Consider the following 21,024-nt stretch of genomic DNA (forward strand, 5'->3'; position numbering starts at 1 on the left):
ATTGGGTTATAGGTACGCGTTAAAATAAAAACAATCGTTTTATCGTTATTTTTATGCGGCATTTGTCTTACATTGATTTACGTAGAAAGCCACTGCCATGGAACCTCATACAATACAGATGGTGTGAATAGTATCTCTTTGATACGTACTCTATTTTTGGATTTATTTTTTATATTGCAACCCAACTAGTCGAGACAGACGGCCGCCCCACAAATATATATATTTTTAAGTTGGTATTTATTGAGCAATTGTGTGCACAAAATAATTGCTGCTTTGACCTGACAAAAAATATTAAATTATTAAAAATTACTACATTACAAGTCATTTTATAGTATCTGTCTTTAATTGATATATGTACTGTAATTGCAGTATAGAGCTTTTTAGTCACTTAGTCTGACCCTTGTTCAAGGAATAACACGCACACTGAGAAATGACTGTTCATACAAACTGACAAGCTATAAATAACTCAATGTGTTTACAAAACAAAATGGGGTTTTCAAATAAGACTTGTAAAAGGGAGTGGTTTAAACTCTTTTATGTACAAATTCTGATAAATACAGTATATGGGGGGTGAACACACCCTTTTCTCTACATTCAATTGAGCACAGGATTTTTCAAACACCAGAGAAAAGTGTGGTAAATATTTCAACTGGACCCAACTTCATCTATTATATCTATATTGCATATACAGTGGGGGAATAATTATTTCATCCCCTGCTGATTTTATAGGTTTAACATAACCAGTTTTTGAGGACACAATCCTTGTCTTTGTAAGGGTTTAAACTTAGAAAATCAGCAGGAGATCAAATACTTTTTCCCCACTGTAAATGTGTTCCACCAAACAAAGTGTACTGAACACCGACGGATGTACGGTGTAATGTTGAGCTTACTGGATTTAGATTTGAATTTTGAGTTTTGGCCTGATTGCAATGTAGACAAAAACCTTTTTGCCAATCTGGGTTTCGGTATCAAATATTATTACAGAACATGTCAAAATACAGATATACATTGTCAGTTAATGAAAATTGTCAGCTGTTAATGTACTAAACAGTACTGCACTGATAATTCAGGTCATACTGTGGTGTCCGGTTCTCTATGGAGCTGTTCATAAAAGCAGGAGGGCGAAGGGAGGGGCTTCACAAAAGGTTGTACTGTATTGTTAAACAAGGTGATGCCGGGTATTTGCGTTCATGTCCATCCCTGAATTATGATTTACCAAATTAATTTCCAGTCATCCAATTTGTTTTGGTGTATGACATGATAATGCAAATAAAATGTTTTACTGCTTCCGCTTTCAGCTACACAAACCCACCAGACACTTTTATTAGGTACAGCTGCACAATCAGGCTATTGATTTATGATTGAAAGTTGCATACTGGGAGCTGTATGCATGTATAAATAATTGATATTATTATTATTATATTATTTTCTACATGAGAGGCTAAATAAGCAACTCTCAATATGAACATCCAGTTCTTTGCCACAGTAAAATGACATTTGGTTCTCCATATTCTACCTTCTACGGGTGAGCAACCAAGTAACCATTTACATTCACATTATGGCTCTTATATTACATATTATTAGATTGTGCATGTGTACCTTGTGTCTGGTGCGTGTCTAAATGAGAAATTTTCAAGGGTGAACATTTCCTCAGAAAAATATACAACGCCGACCACTAACTTTTGCTCACTCAAGCGAGTCACTAAGAAAAACACCGTTAGCAGCATTACATCAGGTATTAATATAAAAAAAGAATAATGGATAGAATGGGACATTTTCTCCAAAATGTGATATCATGCTTTGATGCGTTTTCCTCCAGCAATGAAGGTACTTTTGTACTGTGTATTACTGAGTATGTCCTGCATACATCTCTTCTTCCATTCTCTCCTCGTCTATCTCAAGACCTTCTTCCATCTTCTCATCCCCTCCTGCTATCTCGGTTTCTCCCTCATCGGCTCTTTTTTCTCCTTCTCTGGGCCCTCGAGGACAGTTCTGTCGCCCTCGTTGTCTCTGGCCACGGTGCACTTTACGAGTAAAGCTTTTTCTTCTTGACCCCAAAGAAGAGGTGTGAGTTTGGACTGGAGCCGGACTTGGGGACGGGGGTAATGTGGAACTTGATGAGGAAGGTGAGGTTGTTTTGGACCTTGACATGGGGGAGGTCTGGGCTGGTGTCAAACCTGGTGAAGGAGGGGACCCTACCGTAGCGGAGTAGCCTGCACATGTTGATGTTATGGCTGCAAAAGGATGTGTGTGAGAATCTAAGGAATTAACTTGTGCCTGGGATTGGCAAGTCATTCCATCTGCTTCCAGTTGTTGGTCTGGGACCGTGTTGGAAGGTGTGCAGACAGTGGATGAATCGGGAGCTGTAGAGCCACGAGCTGCATCATCATCAATGACTCTGGGTGGTGAGTCTAGAAATACAAAAGCAAAAAAAAATAAACACACTTTGTTTAATGAAGCCAATAAGGATTACACTGTAGTTTTTGTCAATGAGCATGAATAGTGTTTCCTCCCACCGGGGCCACTGCTGGTCTGAGACTCATCAGTCATTGGTGGCTCGGCCTCCTCTTGGATTGTTGGTACTGATGCGAGCAGACCTGACAGACACAGAAACTCACTACTGGTTTCTATATTTTATTTAAAATTAAAAACAAAAACACATGTAAACAAAGCTTTCTGCAAAGGCTGATATGACATGCCAGATGGTGGTCAAGAGGAGTGATTTTTCAACCACTGAGAAATCATCAGGTGTGCCGTGAGGAATTATCCAAAATCTTGTTGTTTTTTTTTTTTTAATGAACATTTATTAATAATTTTCGGCAAATATTACGTATGTCATTGCTGAATGTCTATGGCGTAAAGACTGGCAGAGCAATGTAATGTAATAATGTAATATTGGTCCGTCTGGCAACACGTAGCTGATTGCCTTGTTCCTCCATTAGATGCATGTGAGAGGTTGTGGCGACATGTAACATTTTTGGTCAGTGCTGTGCCGCTAGATTTTTCCAATGTAAAAAATGTGCCGTGGCTCAAAAAAGGTTGAAAAACACTGGTCTAGAGGGCATTACATGGGACGGCAAACTTCTGAAAATGGATCTTTAAGTGTTCAGTATACTAAAATACGTTAATCTTGTTATTTTTGCCACGAAAAGTCTCTACTGATGCACTACACCGCTGCTTGCTGGAAAGTGTCTTTAGCATGTGTCACAACCAAGATGGCGGTAGTTCGCTGGATGGTTGTTTGATAATCACAATGTCATTTCACTCGTATTTTATAATTAGTTTACTAGCGGATGACAGCAGTATAACGAAAGTGAATACTTTCATTTTTTATAGCTTTTTTCAAACATTGTCGATGTAATGGCCACTTTAAAGCAGAGGTTTTTAAAAACGCACTGTTATCTGAAAAACATGCCTCCGCACAAAGGGGAGAACGTGTGAATGTGCAAGTACTGTACATTGAAAATAATTGAATACATACTTGTGTTTTACATGTGTGCCCGACAAGGTTGTCCAGCCGAAAACCAGTCAGTAACTGGTGTGATCACCATCTGCCAATACCATATACGCCAGTGGAGAGCATCCCGAACATGCTCGCTATCTTTTAAAATGCACATTTTACTGCAATGATGGCATTTTCAATGTACAGAGAGGCCCGTTGTTGTGTCATTCATCAACAAGCATCATCTCATGTTGCAGCATGTTAATGCACGACCGACCCCATGTTACAAGGTTCTGTACACAATTCCTGGAAGCTGCCCAGCAACTCCAGCACAATACTTGCGTGGCCAACACCTCACCTGGTAATCTTTGTACATGCTACATGGGGCAAATGGTGGTCACAGTTTTCAGATCAAGCCGGACCACCCCCAATATAGTTAAACTGCACATTCTAGGGTGGCCTTTTATTGTGGCCAACTGAAGTGTAATAATCATGCAGTCTCACATGTGAGGCGAATAGATTATGAATCATGAATGATGAATGCTCACTAACACAGATTTAGACAATACAAATACTGCAACAATATTTGAGAAGAGATATGCCTTTTGTGTAAATAGAAAATATTTGACATCTTTGAGTTCAGCTTGTGAAAAACGTGAACAAACACTAAAGAGTTGCATTTATAAAACCTATGAAAATCCAAAGGATGTCTTTTGAATGTATTTGGACGGTTCTTTTGCGAGGATGCAACACCATGTACATCTACTGTGATTTTTAAAAACATTTGGGTGGACAAGTTTGAATTTATGTACAATTTGCATTAATTTATAAAAGGTTACAAGTAAACATACAAGCTTAAACATATGCACCTAAATCTTATAAAATGTGGCGCTGAAGGTCTTTTGTAACTTAAAAAAGCCAAGCTCTATTAACTTGTGAATGGGAAGGTCCAAGGAAATGTATAGATTTCCGCTAAGGAAGTCTTTTGGAGCCATGTAACCAAATGCAGATTGGTAAGTACAAGTTACTTGCATGTGTCACCGCTTATTACAGGAAAATTGGTTGGAATGTTGGTCAAACAGGATGCCTTCTGGTCAAAACTCGCATGTTCAGTCATGACAAAGAAGCAATTTGGCCACAGCGACAAGAATGTTTGGAGGAGACAATGTGAAGGTATGACAGTCCTGGGAAGGTTGTTACATCTTTGCGCCATTTGTGAATAATGGTCACTGTTGATAATGGGAATGTCATACAACTTCATGTGAAAATATCCCAACTATCTTTTTAACGTGTGTTTTTGGTCATGAGCACTTTAAATATCAGTTTGTAAAGATCTCAGAGAAACACCTATTGTATTGTTTTAATACAAAAATAACAAAGTTGACAGCTTGGTGGACTGAGGTCATGCGAGTCAATTTAAATGAGTGTGTTAGAGAAGTATTTCCAAACAATATCTTGGTGATAAAACTGTGTTGCATTATTTTTTATTATTTTTGTGAACCCTACTAAATAAGCATGTCAATGTCAAGAGTTGTGCAAGCGTATGTGTAATGTGTGGATGAATGTGGTTAGAGAGTATACGGAAACTAGGAGCACTCAAAAGGGGAGACTTATCCATTTAGGAATGGTCTAAATTAGAGTATGTGTGTTAAAGATAGCAGTGTGTGTGTTGTTAGCTGACTTACTGAGTCCTCTGTAATGTGAGAGTTGCTGGTAAACTTGTTTCATCCTCTCAATGTTGAGTCTGCTGCTCTCGGCATGGTTGATAATTGGTTTCGGATAATCCACTCCCACCACACAGTTTGCCGCCTTCTGGACTGACTCAGGGGCGTTCCACGGCTCATAGATGTACCGGTTTGGATAGTCCTTCAAGATGGGTATATAACGCCTGCAGGATGATTGTTGAAATTAAATGTTGTTCTTGTCATTTTTAAAGCACATATAGCCTTTATTGTGAAAGAAGCATCCAAAATACATTCAGTAATTAAATATGGAAAAAATAATCAACATTCATAGAACGTGACCACCAATCCATTCCCCTACCTAATATAGTCTCCAGTAGGGTCAGTTCTTTTTCCGAAGCCAACAGGACAGTAGCAGTGGAAGAACTGCTGGAAGAAGGCACTACATGACAGCCACATCCAGCTGCCAGCATTTACACTCCAGTCTGCATCCAACAGCAGCTCCTCAAACACCTAAAGGAACAGAAGCCCATGCTGTAAGAGTCTCTCCATGTGGACTATCTCGTATACCACAGTGAATTCATTTTACAGTAACTGGTAGACATGTATTTCATTATATTTTTTGTCCTACCTTCATGCCACTTTCCCAGCTGATCCACAGGTCCCCCCTGGTGAGGAAGCAAGCCACAGCGTGCCGAGCCAAGTGGTGGATCCAGCCCTCCTGTCTGAGCTGTGTCATTATGGCATCGATCCAGGGGAAACCGGTCCGGCCCTCAGCCCATTTGGCGAGTGCTTCTGGATTCTGGTCCCATGGAATCTAACGACAAATGTATTTATTGTTATAATTTTTAACCCTTGTCCTGCTTAACTTTTTTAAGCAATTTGCCAATTTTTCCGATGGAAAAAAATCTTTACTGCAATGCTCGATTATCAAAAATATTCCATAGCTGCAGCGACAGACTGTTTGTAATTCTTACAGAAATAAGGAACAAAATGTGTCCCTTGTGGAACATGTTTTATTCTTTTATTTTTAACATACGGGAAGATTATATTTTTCCACAGTTGGCAACCCGAGCTGCGATTCCAATGTAGCTCATTGTCATTGTAGTGTGTAATATGAGCCTCACAGTGTTGACCAGTAACCATAGTCTCACACCAGGTACATGTTTAATGTTTTTGTATTTTATTGCAATGTATTATATAGTGCAGTCAGTTCATGAGCTCTGTGACCCGAGTGTGTAATACGAGCCTCGAGGTGTTGTCCAGTTTCACACCATGAAATAAACGATATTAACGGTTTGTTAATTACCATCAACAAACACAGAGCTCAGGAGACCTGCACCACTGACCACTACAGTGCCTTCAGAGGGGGGCTCTGGTATATGTGGGTGCAAGATGTGCACATCACGGGATCGCAGTCTTTGCCTAGAAATTCTGTCCATGAAAATTACAAACAGAATCGGTGACAAAGGGCAGCCTTGGCGTACGCCAACACCAGAAACAGGCTCCAATTACTGCTGGTAATGCAAACCGAGTTCATGCTCTGGTTGTACAAGGACCAAATGGCACTTACTAGCGCACCACAAATCTCGTACTCCGGGAGTACCACCCACAGGACGCAGGGGGCTATTAATAAGCCCACAGCAGTTCTCCGCCTCTCCCCTACAGCAACTACAGCGTAGAATAAGGTCCGGGCCCCATCAAAGAGTTTTACAAAATGGCCATGAAAATAAAAATCACATTGGGTGTTGAAGAGTAGTAAGATTTTAGTGCAATATAACACATTACCTGAACTGTTTATTTTAAGGTCATTTGCTGATCGATTTTGATGATTTTTTTTTCTCTCCTGCCCCGGCCTCTGACTCATTATTTCAAACTGTTGATCCACATATTCACACTGTCAAACACAGTATCCACTATGCCCACCTGAACACAAATGGGGTTTCCTTCCATGCGGTCAAAGTTTGGATTATTAGTGGCAGCAGTGTAGAAGAATTCCCTCCATAAGAGTTGCCCAAACAGGGACAAAGGAGGACTGCAACGCTTCCGGAGCTAATAGTGAAACACAAGAGATGAGCAACAGCAATTGTTAACTGAATGTTTCCCAAAGCAGAATAAAACACACACCAGGTACAGTTCCTAACAAAATCTTAAACCCAGAGGCAAATTTGTATTTAGGAAATTAATATTTTACACTGACTAAATGGAACCAGACTGTAAGGAGAGCATCAAAATGCAAAAAGAGGTGCAAAAGACAATAAGAGAGATCGAGAGTTGGATGGATAGATGGATAGATAGATATCAGTAGTCAACCTGAATATATCGGGATATGACTTTGGGTCCATATCACCCAGCCCTAAAGTATAGTAAATATATGTTTTCTATGTTTATAGTATGAGTTAGATCTTTGGGACTGTGCAGCGATGGTCAGGCCTCTCAATGGGACAACACTGCAACATCTCAACATAACTTGTCACAAATTAATGCGTTGTTTGTGATGATAAACGGCCTAACAAATCTGCATTTATACTCATAAATACAGTTTTGTTGTTCTTTCTTCATTTTGATGCTCTATATACAATCCACTACCCACAAAATGTGAATGCTTGTAAATCCCTGTCTTAAAATGTTGTATGAGTGTATATCAGTGGTACCTTCATGTAGAGCTCCCTGAGGTTGTAGTAGAGGACTCTACAGGACAGGCAGCCGAAACGCAAATATGGGCTCAGGCCGGTTGGACTGGCATACAAAGAGCACATGTTGCCACGAGGGTGCTCAAGATTAGCCACCCATACCTACAAAAACAATAACACACACACACATACACATGTCTGGCAGCAATTGAGGCAATATCGAGTGGACTAATTGGCTGCAACTTAAAGAGGCCATCAATTAATTATAAATTTAAGAAAACTTTCAATATAGTTGATCAAGGAAATTTAGTCTAATTGTCATCCTGATAATATATTGCAACAATATGATTGTAATTGACTGTATCTAAGCTACCTTTTTATCCAGGTGTTTGTTTAGTCGGTCCAATGCCTCCGACTCTCCTCCACGCCACACAGCTTGAGGCAAACCCTCGGTCCTGAAACCTGGACATATAGTTGTACACATCAGTTCCAACACAGTGCATATTTGGATCTAAATTTAACATGACTTATGCAAACATCCTACAGGATGACTTAAAACTGGGGTTGGGTGGTATATTGAGTTTTAAAAGACACACACTCCTGGTCAAAATGTTTCAGTTTTCAGGTGAAAAATTGCAATAATTTGCATTTTGTACTGTTGGATCTTAAGGACGTTCTTATTAGAGCATCAAAATGCAAAAAGAAGAAATAGGAGTAAGACAAAAAAATTAGTAAGCAATTTATTGCAAACAACCACTAAAGTGTTTAAGAACACAGCTATTAAAGGCCTCCACTTCACAAAAATGTGAATTCAATGTAATGTTCTCGCAGGTATTCACACTGTCATGACCTCTTGATGCCAAAGGCAAAAAAGCTTTCTTTTTGAACCTGTCGGATTGTTGAGCTGCTTTAAGAAAGTCCTCTCGCAGTGTGCCATTGCTACTGGTCACACTAAGACAGATATTTAAATAAAATGTTAAATTACATTAAATAGATTAAATGTCATCTAAGACGCTGAGGATTCTGGAATCAAACCCCCAAAAATGTCACCAGCCCAAAGCTGTCTCTTGAGACATGGGACCCATTCTCAGTCCAAATGAATCTTGTTATGGGTGCCACGTGCAGTTCAATAACCATCAAAAGGCATCTCAAGGGGTTTAAAAACAAAAAACAGCTGCAAAGGCCTCATCTCCTTCAATGCAACAAATTTGCTAAATTTGCATGAGGGCATCAAACAAGGGAAAAGATTGAAGAAAGTTTTACTCTTTCATAGGACAAAAAACCCTTGATGGTCCTGATAGCTTCCAAAGACAAGGAGATTCCATCTGATTTAGCATTTAGTTAATAGTATTCCTGGCCTCTTTGAGTGCCGCTCCTTCTCCGTCTCTCCCGAGGGGGTCAGCACAGGTTGCTGCTGTTTGGAACTCGCCCTGACAGATCTGGGGTGGTCAGGCAGCTGACCAACTCTCCTGATGTCACCACATCTATGAACTGGATTATTATGCTATTTGTATTTACTTTGTATACACAGTGGACTTATTTTGAGTAATATGTTGCCCAACTCAGCATCCGTTGCAGCCTGGTCATCCTGGAAGAGGGATTCCCCCTTTTGGCGGAACCTTCTCAAGGTTTCTTTTTTTCTTCCAAATGGGTTTTGAGTTTTTCCTTGTTCAGATCATGGGATGTCGTCTATTGTTGCAAGCTTGTAAAGTCCTTTGAGGCTCTTTTGTGATTAAAGGCTATATAAATAAACTTGACTTGATCTGAGATTTTCCCCTACGGCAAGGTGATCATGATTTGTTTTTTTTTCCTTTATTGGAACAATGGAACTTCAGGTTGCAAAGGGGCATCAAATGGTACACGGCTACGTGGAGATGTTGCAAGGGGCATTCCTTATGACTGAAGGTAAGGTTTTTGGGGGGGTTTTCAACAGGACAATATTGCAGTTCCGAATCCTACCAAAGGACTTCTTCCAGAGGAATAACATCTCTCTTTTGGACCATCCTGTGTGTTCCCCTGATCTAAATCCAATTGAGAACCTTTGGGGATGGATGGCAAGGGCCCAAACCCATTTTTGAGGTGGTTAACCAGAATGGCGCAGCTACTCATTACTGAGCCCTATGTGAGGCTTTTTGTTTTTTTTTAACCTATGGTCTTAATGTATTGATTAGCTGATGAACAGGCTATTTCAGTTTAATGGTTGTTTGCAATAAATTGCTTAATCAAACATGTTTTTGTATCACTCCATTTCTTCTTTCATTCCAGTTCAGAATTTTGAATTTATTTAAATTTTTCAACTAAAGTAGTAAGTAAGTAAGTACGTAAGTATGTAAGTAAGTCTGTTATGTACCTAATTCTTCGAGAGAAGGTATACTGTATAGCTGATCATGGTTGTCAGCTATTTTAGTATGACATTTGTCCATCTGTTGTTGCGTGATGGGAGGCAGTGGTCGCCTGGGCAACTCCAGTCTGCTCACAATAGTCTGAAAACGCTTAAAGGTCAGCGGAGGACTGTTGTTGTTCATCTCTATTATCCTGCAAGGAAACAAAAAAAAGATATTGTGATTGGTTTTTATGTCATGTTAACAGGCAAAACTTCATACTGTGAGACATGGGTGTCACAAGACCTCGAGAGATTGTGACATGATTTCTCGTTCAGAAAAAAAAAAGTCTCATGAGCACAATTAATTAACTAATTAAACAATAAATGAAAATGAACAGGATACATTTTCTGGCAATACATTGCCATGTGCATATCTGTCTCTTGCCTCGCCTCCTGACTCCAAACAGACAGGAAAAAAGTTCACTCTGTGCATTGGTTTCAGCACCTTGGAGAGTTTGTTCTCTCTTTGTCTCAGTGACTGGAGGTGTAGCAATTAGAACGTAGAAAAAAATAAATTAGAAGATTGCAATATATCTAACCGACATGTGACACTTCACACTCCTACTGTGAAGTGTACAAAAACAAGGCAAAATCACCTCAAACTATTCAGAATGCAAAAAACCCAAAGCATGTTGTCTGCTTCAAAAATAGATGAGGTTCATCCCTACAGCTGGTTACCGATCCTAATTTATAATACTTATTAATTTTATATTTTCTTTGAACTATTTCACATTTTTGAATTCAAAAATATTTCCAATTATTGTCCTCCAGTCTGCATGACTATAAAGAATTCCCCAGTTTTATCAATCTGATGCATCAAAATTGGTAAATGTATTCTAAAAATGTCCAAAGTGTGGTTTATGTAAGGTGTCATTTGCATTTCACTATGCCTGGCTTATTTCTGTCTTGCCACTAGGGCTGAGAGCGAAGCTCTGTATTTTTAGTTTCTATCTTATACAACCTGTGTGTATAACTGCCAGCACTGGATCCAAGGTTGGATCCAGCGCTGATCCAGGCAGACAAGGCTTCCTATTGGTTACTTGACCGTGAGCGCTCTGAACGAACACAGTAAGCACATGTCCACAAAAGCGCCACAGTAAAATCCTCCAACTCAGTACGCACACACACAAAAGATAAGCTTCCTTCTGCCTCATCTAGTACAGTAGTATATTCCAAATCATTATGCAATGCGGAGCTGAACTGAGTTCCCTCCATGCCACAGACCACACATGAGAAAAAAAACATCATTTTATAATGCTGCACTCTCTCTCTGTAATCTAGTCTCAGCATTTGAAGAGCAAGTTGACCTAACAGCACCATGACATGCATTTTTTTTGGGTGTTTAAGCATTGTATCATCACAATATTGTGTGAGTAACAAAGCCAACACCTCAATTGTGTTCTTGGTCTCGGATATGATGTGACAAAAGAGCAAGAGTGCAACTGTAAACTGTACCTGTCCAGGTTATAGAGAGTATGAGAGTTTCTGACAACAGTCTCCACGCCAAACTCTTGGGCCATTTTGATAATGGCGTTGTCCCTCTCCTTCCCATATGGCTCTGGGTCGTACTCAAACGCCAACCTTGTCATTTTCCATTCCTAGAGCAAGACAAGATATATATTTTAATTCAATTTCTTAACAAGAATAGGTAACACACTTTGCTTGGTATTTTCTGCCAGCAGGAGAAATGCAACCTCAGGGTAACATTTATTTAAAACAGTATCAGTATGGCCCCACAACACTAAAACATATTTAGCATATCAGTGGAGTAAAATTATGGATCGGTTTGGGAAGAAGCTGAAACTGAAATGAACTATTATGTACCAATTTAAGAAACAGTATAAACATTATTGTTACAATTATTATTATTATGTTATATGAAGGAAGAATGCTAAGTAAGAATATCATTTCTATTGTTAAAAAAAATCTATCATGTTATATATTATTAATTATGACATGGAGGCTTTGGTTCATAATGTTCCAAGTTTCACCGTTTCGTGGTTACGTACAGTATGCACTAGGAATGAGGCGTTCGGTCTGTCCGGGAAGGGACAATCCATCGTATGGACTGGTGGTTTTGAGATACATTACATAATGCGCGCCCGTATGTGTGTGTACACGCAGGCGAAAAAGGCATGTCCTATTTCCCACACTGAACATATTTTTAAGTGAGGGACTGCTTAAAAGTAAATGAAAAGGTGTCCGAAGTCAGCTGGGATAGGCTCCAGCAAACCCCTACAACCCTAGTGAGAATAAGTGGCATAGAAAATGGATGGATGGATTTGAGAATTGTATATTTACATAGAAGAGAATTACCATCATTACCTTCTCTGTATGAAAATGTTACTGTCTTTATTGTTTTATGACTATAGCCTTCATGTGTCCTGTGCACAGTGTTAGTGACCTGGGTATTAATTTCATTTTAGGTATAATAACAAATTTTGCTGCACAATAATTGTCCTACAAATTATTGCCAACATCATTTTGAGAACATTTTTCCATTAATGTAATGATAATACATGTATATTATATTGTCAACATTATTTTGAGACCATATTTTCATTAATATAATGATAATCTATGACATAATGCGAGTATACAGTATGAAAAGCAATAACATTTAATTTGCAAGTGTCAACCCGCCTCCTTTAAAGTCATCAACAGTTCAAATTGTAAATCAGTGCAAATTATGGGGATCCGTCTCCACATTGCCAAAAGTAGACCCATACACACTATGCTTAAAATCTGGGCCATAAGTTGTCTAATGATTCCACCAAAGAAAAACAATGGTTCACAAAGGATAGCACGTACCTTCTGGCATGTTAAGAAACCTGGTCTGTCAAATTCAATAAAGGCTGAATTTCATTTGTTCAAAATAAAAAATGAGTTTTCACTTGAGAAAAAAAACAAAAATAACGCAATGCATGTATAGAAAAAAGCACACGCTCACAGACAGGACCTCATGGGGCAGGTAGCCGGGAGACGGTGAAAAGTTCATTCACTGCCTGCAGCGCTAATTCTTTCCCATTCTTGCTACCAGCTCTCTTTCATCTGCTAGACAGGAGATTATATAGAATATTTTCTAAATCTCTATATGTGTGTTTACGTTGCAATACTTTTACATCATCTAATGCAGAACAGAAGAGAATTTGGAATATTTAATTGTCCTGTGGGCGGCACGGTGGTCTAGGGGTTCAATCCCACCCTCGGGCATCTCTGTGTGGAGTTTGCATGTTCTCCCCGTGCATGCGTGGGTTTTCTCCGGGTACTCCGGTTTCCTCCCTCATTCCAAAAACATGCTAGGTTAATTAGCGACTCCAAATTGTCCATAGGTATGAATGTGAGTGTGAATGGTTGTTTGTCTATGTGTGCCCTGTGATTGGCTGGCAACCAGTCTAGGGTGTACCCCGCCTTACGCCCAAAGACAGCTGGGATAGGCTCCAGCACCCCCCGCGACCCTCGAGAGGAAAAGCGGTAGAAAATGAATGAATGAATGAATAATTGTCCTGTCCTGCAAACAGCTGCTGTGCTGAGGTCTCTTTTCTCATGATTCAAATGAACATCTGAGTTGCAGGGGGGCCTCGAAAAGATTGTCTGCAATTGTTTACTGGTTAAGTCATGCTTCTTACAACAAAGAAATATTTAAAAGAAATACTTTGGCTATTCACATTTATATTTACTATGAACCTAAAACCTTCACCTATATAACAATAAATACTAAAAAAAATGAATGGAGGAGGAGGACAGTGTGAAAATAGATTATGGCAACTACTGCAGCTGCGGAATCTAAAGCTACTGAAAAGTAGGTCCATCTTTTGACATTGGAATTACTCACACACCCCTTCCTGCTGCCTTGGAATGAAGATAATGATGGTAATAGTAGAAAATAGGTGTCAAAATAATTAATATTGCTGCTACATTAAAGTTTTAGCTCCTCTCTTCAGACCTTTTTTTAAATGTAAAACTTAAATGCATCGTTTTCTTATAATATCACATTAGTATGTGTACATTTCATTCAAACGATTTTGTATTCTCTATGGTTCAACTTAAGCCCAAAATTTTGCGCCATGCAATATTTGTTTATTTTGACCACAACATGATAAGTCAGTTGCTACAATCAGCATTGTTTGCTCTGACAAGGCAGTAGGATGACTAGCCTTTATTCAGAAACACAAGAGACGGGCATCTGTCTTGCTCAAAGCCCGTTCATTCCTGGTGCAACATAAAATATCATCATTAAAGCAGTGAGGGGTTGTGCTATTTTTAGTTCTGTTATGGAAATTCTACTCATAGTTTATGCACCGATAACTAAGAAATAACAAACAAAATGCATCTGGTCTTGACATTTGTGGAGTTAAATCGTTAAGAAAGAAGTTTGTTTATACATTTCAAGACTGTCAGCAAGTAATGCGAACATTCAGCAACGTCCCATGCTGCAAGCTACGTGTTCAAACAGTGAGTTCTAATGGTACTGACCTTAAACAGCCTTGGGAAAACCTCTGCAGGCTGCCCTCTGACTACAAACAATCTGGAGTTGAGCATCTTCAGACTGCAGTCCAAGTCCTCCAGCGCCTCCAGCAGAAACCTGCAGGCATATAAGTGAACCATTACACAAGAACTGTGCTTTAGAGACAAATTAAAAAGAGTGATGACAGATTATTGCTTTAACTACATTGTATTGTGCATGCCTCTTTACACTTGCCAGGTTTTTAAAAATGAAATCATTACTTTTTACATGCAATTTTAAACACAAAATACCTGACATCTGTGCGTTTCACCACCTCTGCTTGATACTACGGTAATATAATGTGCTTGCTTCATCAAGCGGTGAATTGTCAACAGTAAACAGAGTGAATTGCTAGGTTTTTGTTTTGCTTATACTACATCTTTGGAGCATTTCCTGAGTGAGAATTGCCTGTACTGCTCTTTTATTTATTGTGATCACAAAAAGTGCCCGTGCAGACATTTACATAACAAATGCAGTTCTATAGTTAGATAACATTTTGATAATATTCAAAAGGAGCTGCAATACATGTTTGCCAATGGCTGCACATAAAAGCAAATGCGCCAATAATTACACTGTGCTTGTGTCATATATATATACATATACATATAGTATAATAACACACTTACAACTAATATTTGAAAGCATCACTGACGACGCCTTCCCAAAATAATGAAACCATCGTTTTATGTGTTTACAGTGCAGTACAATGAACAATTACGGTGCACCAACGCCTAGTGGTTCATCATTAATAACATGTGATGATAGTATATTATTAGCTAGTCAGCAGTAAAGGTACACTCAATTCCAACACTCTCCCCTTCTTCTCTGTTGTGAGTTGTATAACCTATTCAGCAGGACCCAGTCCAATACAATACAGTTACAAAAAAACCCTGCCGAAATCGGTAGTATTGCTTTAAAACAGAACTAGCACCAACTAGCATGTAAACAAATACTCGCATTTATAAAAGGCTTAGTCCGGTATGTAACTTAAGACACGTTTAACGATAATTAATTTTGGGGGTTTATTACGTAATTCAGGTCATTGAGTGGAAAGTGTGGATTTAATTAATAAATATATTCGAAGCACTAATGAATAGTCGATTAATACAGACAACGTTAAATTACTTTGAGAAGTACTGACTAAGCTAGCGTTAGCTAACTGACGTTAGAAGGAGGCCCAAGTCCTAAACTCTAGTTGTCTCATATCAAGAACGCAATGAATCATTCTAATTCAGGGTTTATACATTATGGGGATATTGGTATTTCAATCAACAAATGTAAAACAACAAAAAAACTTCAGCGTAACAAACCTCCATCGGTTGATTCCCACGTTGGCGGCGCCAGCGAACCACGGGTCCAGGATATAAACACAACGCACTGTATTCGCTCCATTGAGGGCCTCTTGCAACGCCGGATTATCGTGTAAACGAAGACATTTCCGAAACCAGTACACTGAATTAACCACCATAATTGCTTTTCACTTCATCATAAGCGTAAAATCCAGAGCGGTCAGTCGAAATGACACCAAAAAAGGAAATACGTGGCGAAAGTACTGCTTTGCAGTTTAGTAGCTGTCAAAATAGAAGCGACACTGAAGGAGGCGGGGCCAGGACAGCGTAGGAGGTGGGAAGGTCTTTCCCGACCTCGCTGATTGGCTGGCTGTAAATCATCAACAAAAATGTGAAAAATTGATTGGTTTGTCAGAATACATGGGCGAACTGTTGAAAAAGCATTGTCATGCTTTAAAATGTCGGATATTTTCAATAAACTACAGTGCACTGAACGTAAATTACACATACTTGTGACCGTCTATTTTTAACATATGACATTTTTAATGTTCCAGCTTTTACATTTGGTGAAACTGATGGTCCTAGAGTAGTGTAGAGTAGAAGTCAAGTATATCCGAAGTCCAGTCAATGGTGGCCATTTTTTTATTTACCCTTTGTTTAAAATATACTATACTAAAGTGGGCTCCCTATACTTCACTTTTTTGTATTCTCTATGAAATTGGGCACCCCTATCAACTTAGAACCTTCTTAATATGTCACAGTACAAAATGTAAATTCTTGCCATTTTTTGGCTGTTTTCAATCTGTTTTCAATCCGGTGTGTACTTGGTAAAAACACAGCAGAAACCTGACTGACCAGAGAGCGAACAGAAGAACTACCATCATGGAGGACCTTCCATGTTGATTGCGACCAGCTGTTTTCAGTTAACAACCAATTAACAGGCATGAAAGTCCTTTAAAAGAAGCTGCGTGGGTCTGCCAAAGTATTGCAGACAGGCTGCCGTGGAATTTTCTTGGTGGTCTCCCAGCAGGTAAACATAGCTGTGTTTTTTTAATGGTGTACTCTTGCTAGAACATGCATACCATGTGTGATTTTCCCTTCCTGCTACAGTATATTGTATTACAGTACTTTCTGATTTGTACTATTGTGTCAATCAAATGTGAGAGGAAAAATTGTATTGAAGTTATTCAGTACTGTGACTAAAAGTCAGTACTTTGTTTGGACTACTTGATACATGAAGTCTGGCACATTCTGCTAGTGTGAACACCGTGAGCCATAGTCCTGTTCAGTACAGAGGTGGCCTGATGCCTTATTTTTCCATAAAAGAAATGGACTCAAAATGATCCAGAAGTCAAGATCACTTGACTACTGTACATTTGTGTGCATAATAAAGATGTTTAATGTGATTGCCACCATCTTCCACAATAGAACTAATTGGGCAAATTGCCGTAATTATAAGTTATCACATGGTTTGTCTGGTATCAGGACCAGTATCATGCCCCCCGTACCAGTATCAGATACTGGTACTGGCGGCATGATATTATCACATGTTTAATCATGAGCTTATTATCACGTACTATTTAATCAAAAGACCGTTTTGTTTCCAGAAAATTTTCAGTTTATTACATGTATTATATCTAAACGGTGTAAACACAATAATTGCAAAAATATTTCAACAATATTTTATCAAGTCTTATCTTATCAATGTCTGACAATTAAAGTTCCATTAATCAAGTTTGGGTTTTTTGGTGACTGGAGAAGCACTAGGAATATTTATAGTGTGTGTTCACGCTCGTGCGCTGTTCTCTGATTGGTTGTTTCACGGGCACGATACCAGAGCAGCGCGCTCTGAGTGGACAGCTACGGGGGCTGATACTGGACATGGTTAAACTCTATATTTTATCAGTATCACTGCTCTGGGATTTGACACAGTATCATTTCGGCCTTTTCCCGTATCATTCATGGTTTCTAGGGTACAGGGCCAATTAATACTGTAGTATGTGATAATACAGCAGTATAGAAATGACGGAACAAGCAAATGGGCACATGGAATGGATAGAGTGTAAGTCACACTGGGGCTGCTTTTTGTTCAGATTTTTATGGTGTTCCTTTTTTTACAGGCATATCCCGAGAACGTCCCCTGAACAAACATGTGAGTGACTTTGCTGCCATAATGTGAATATCAAATTGACATCAAACTAATGCAGCTTTTTGTTTTACAGGATGTGGATTCCATGTTTGCTGATTGGAAGCCTATTCTGTAATCTTTTACAAAAGGGTATGCCATAAATATTCAAATGTCATGGCTGTCGCTGCCTTGTATTAAATGCAACTCTGTTCCAGATTATGACTCTTGTGCCGCTGCTCCAGTAGCCCACCAGGCTCCTCCGGGATATTGGTATAAAGGCTTTTCTGAACCACCTCAGTTTTATCCTCATCAAAGTTTTGCCGTTGACGACCCTGGCAGTTATGAGAGTCACAACATGGAAAATCAGGAAAATCATTTTCTAAGTGGCAATGCTGGCGTGGGGGATATGCAATACTGGGGCTCTGATGGCTTCTCTGACTCAAAGGGGTTTCACGCACATCCACCCGGTGACGGTGATGGTTCAGATGGCTTTGTGCACCCTTCTATGGAGGAACAATGGCATGTCACCAGCTACGGTTCCAATGATGAGGGCTCAAATCCAGTCTTCAGTGACGTCTCGGATATGACGCCGGTCTATTCCTTTGACTCTCGCTCAAGATACCAGCGAGGACGAGTTGTGTTTGCACAAACTCATTACATCCCCGGGGAACCCACTCTTCCCTTTTGGGCAGTACCAAAGCGTGGACGCAAATTTAATAGGAAGAATCCCGGTGGCTTCTGAGATTCTGCAGGTAGGACAAACGTCCTTCACCTCGAATACATGGTACTGACTCTCAAAGTTCATTTTTGTTTTGCAGGTCTGGTGTTCAGAGGACTGACTGCAGCTTCTGTTGAGGTTTTTCTTGGAATACCAGTACATTACACCCTAATAAAAAATAAAAATTGAAATTTGAAGTTTTCCGTTATTAAAAATTCCATGTAAACATTCTGTCGTGACAACCTGGAGTTGAAAGGGTGAACTGAGTGGTGTGGTAGCCTTGAGTTGGATGACCTATGCTTGTATTGTCTGGCAACAGGAACTGCAGTATGATATATATATATATATATATATATATATATATATATATATATATATATATATATATATATATATATATATATATATATATATATATATATATATATATATATATATTGAAAAAAATGTGTATATATGGTAATGTTTTTTTTTTTTTTAATTTGAACATGCATCACATAATCAGTTCACAGTGCCACATGTCCAAAGGGAGTAGGAAGAAACAAAGCTTATTAAATCCTACCCCTTCCATCTGGTACTTTTACAATCAGTAACTGTTACATTTGTTCACTTCCTGCTTTCCTAATATAATTTAAGGTGTTTTTTTTTCACATACCAAAGTATGAGGTGATATGACAATACAATGACATAATGGGTACCATAGTAAGGTCAATATTGTGATATATATATATATAGCACATCATGACTGGTTCAAGACTCTTCATCCTTTTATTTGGCAAACATCAACTGCTTGTATTGGCTCATCGTTGTGCATTGTTTGAGGGTCTTACTCAATCCATTCCATAGTTTGATTCCACATACTGAAATGCTATGGCTTTTTAATGTAGTCCTAGCATATAACTATATATATATATATAGGGATTTTCGAAATGAGTGTGTAGTTGTACAATCTGTAGTCTCTACAAACTTAAATGGTGCAAGTCCTTCCAAATGTGCAAATAAGGTACAATTTGCAGGAAGAAAGTGCAAAGGTTAATGTGACTTGCTGTGATTTATTTGTCCAGTCAGGTTTGATAGTTGACTTGCTACATGCAAGTCCTGCAAATTTAAAATCTTTCATTGGAGGTGCAGCAATTCACTTGTCCAAATGGACTTGCCGTACATCCTCAGTTGAAAGTCTGGTAGAGATGATGTCAGAAACAACCTCAGCATTCAGCATTCATAACAGCTTGCATCGCCATCTGGTGGCGCATAACACGTTCTCTTGTGTAATGCAACAAGGGTGTCTCAAACAGGTGGTCTTTAATAAACCACATTTATGTACAATAGGTTTGTCAAATATTAAACATTGGTCCAATACCCCATATGAGTTTGTCAACCTTCTTGTTCAGGTTTTTATTTTGACCATGCTTGAAGTGACTTGTATGTTAAGATAGCTGTAAGCAAAACAATATTACCAAATGGATGACTTTCTTTGTGGTGTCACTGTTTGCTGTCTGTGCACGGTCTGCTCCTGTGGCACACAGAACATGGCGATACTGGTGTGCAATACCGCTAGATTTGGTATCGATCCGGTACCAAGTAAATGCAGGGTCAGTATCGTGAGACAGAAAAAAGTGGCATCAGTCTGAATGAATTTTTATGACTTCAAGTGGTGGTACATTTCCAGTTTACATGTTGTGCATGCGGGCAGCATGGTGTACGAGTGGTTAGCACACATACCTCACAGCTAGGAGACCAGGGTTCAATTCCACCCTCGGCCATCTCTGTGTGGAGTTTGCATGTTCTCCCCGTGCATGCGTGGGTTTTCTCCGGGTACTCCGGTTTCCTCCCACATTCCAAAAACATGCTAGGTTAATTGGCGACTCCAAATTGTCCATAGGTATGAATGTGAGTGTGAATGGTTGTTTGTCTATATGTGCCCTGTGATTGGCTGGCAACCAGTCCAGGGTGTACCCCGCCTCTCGCCCAAAGACAGCTGGGATTGACTCCAGCAACCCCCGCGACCCTCGTGAGGAAAAGCGGTCGAAAATGAATGAATGAATGATTTTGTGAGATGATTCCATACAAGGGAAACAATGTTGTATGATAACCGGGACAGTGAGTGAAAAATGGAACAAAATTTTCATCCAAAATGGGGGCTGTATTACAACAATTTGCTTTGCCATGTATTAAAAGTTAAGATGTGGATGTTTTGTTCCAATAACTTACAGTAACATTTTTTTAACCTGCATTAGATTGG

General features: G+C 39.2%; 1 protein-coding gene across 2 annotated transcripts; it reads right to left on the bottom strand.

The window, feature by feature from the left end:
- Nucleotides 1-519: 519 nt before the first annotated feature.
- cry2 (cryptochrome circadian regulator 2) lies at nt 520-16,248 on the bottom strand. Of its 2 annotated transcripts, XM_058075748.1 has the most exons (12): nt 15,958-16,248; nt 14,617-14,725; nt 11,596-11,738; nt 10,108-10,292; nt 8,131-8,219; nt 7,779-7,919; nt 7,051-7,176; nt 5,756-5,941; nt 5,486-5,637; nt 5,128-5,330; nt 2,517-2,597; nt 520-2,411 (listed from the first exon to the last, which is right to left on the bottom strand). In XM_058075748.1, the coding sequence occupies exons 1-12, from the start codon at nt 16,113-16,115 to the stop codon at nt 1,846-1,848; spliced, it is 2,139 nt and encodes a 712-aa protein (XP_057931731.1). In that variant the 5' UTR covers nt 16,116-16,248; the 3' UTR covers nt 520-1,845. The 2 variants fall into 2 exon arrangements, with proteins under 2 accessions (XP_057931731.1, XP_057931732.1); XM_058075749.1 differs by lacking the exon at nt 2,517-2,597.
- Between the last annotated feature and the right edge of the window lie 4,776 nt (nt 16,249-21,024).

Source organism: Doryrhamphus excisus, chromosome 6, assembly GCF_030265055.1.
Source record: "Doryrhamphus excisus isolate RoL2022-K1 chromosome 6, RoL_Dexc_1.0, whole genome shotgun sequence".
NCBI classification, from domain to species: domain Eukaryota; kingdom Metazoa; phylum Chordata; class Actinopteri; order Syngnathiformes; family Syngnathidae; genus Doryrhamphus; species Doryrhamphus excisus.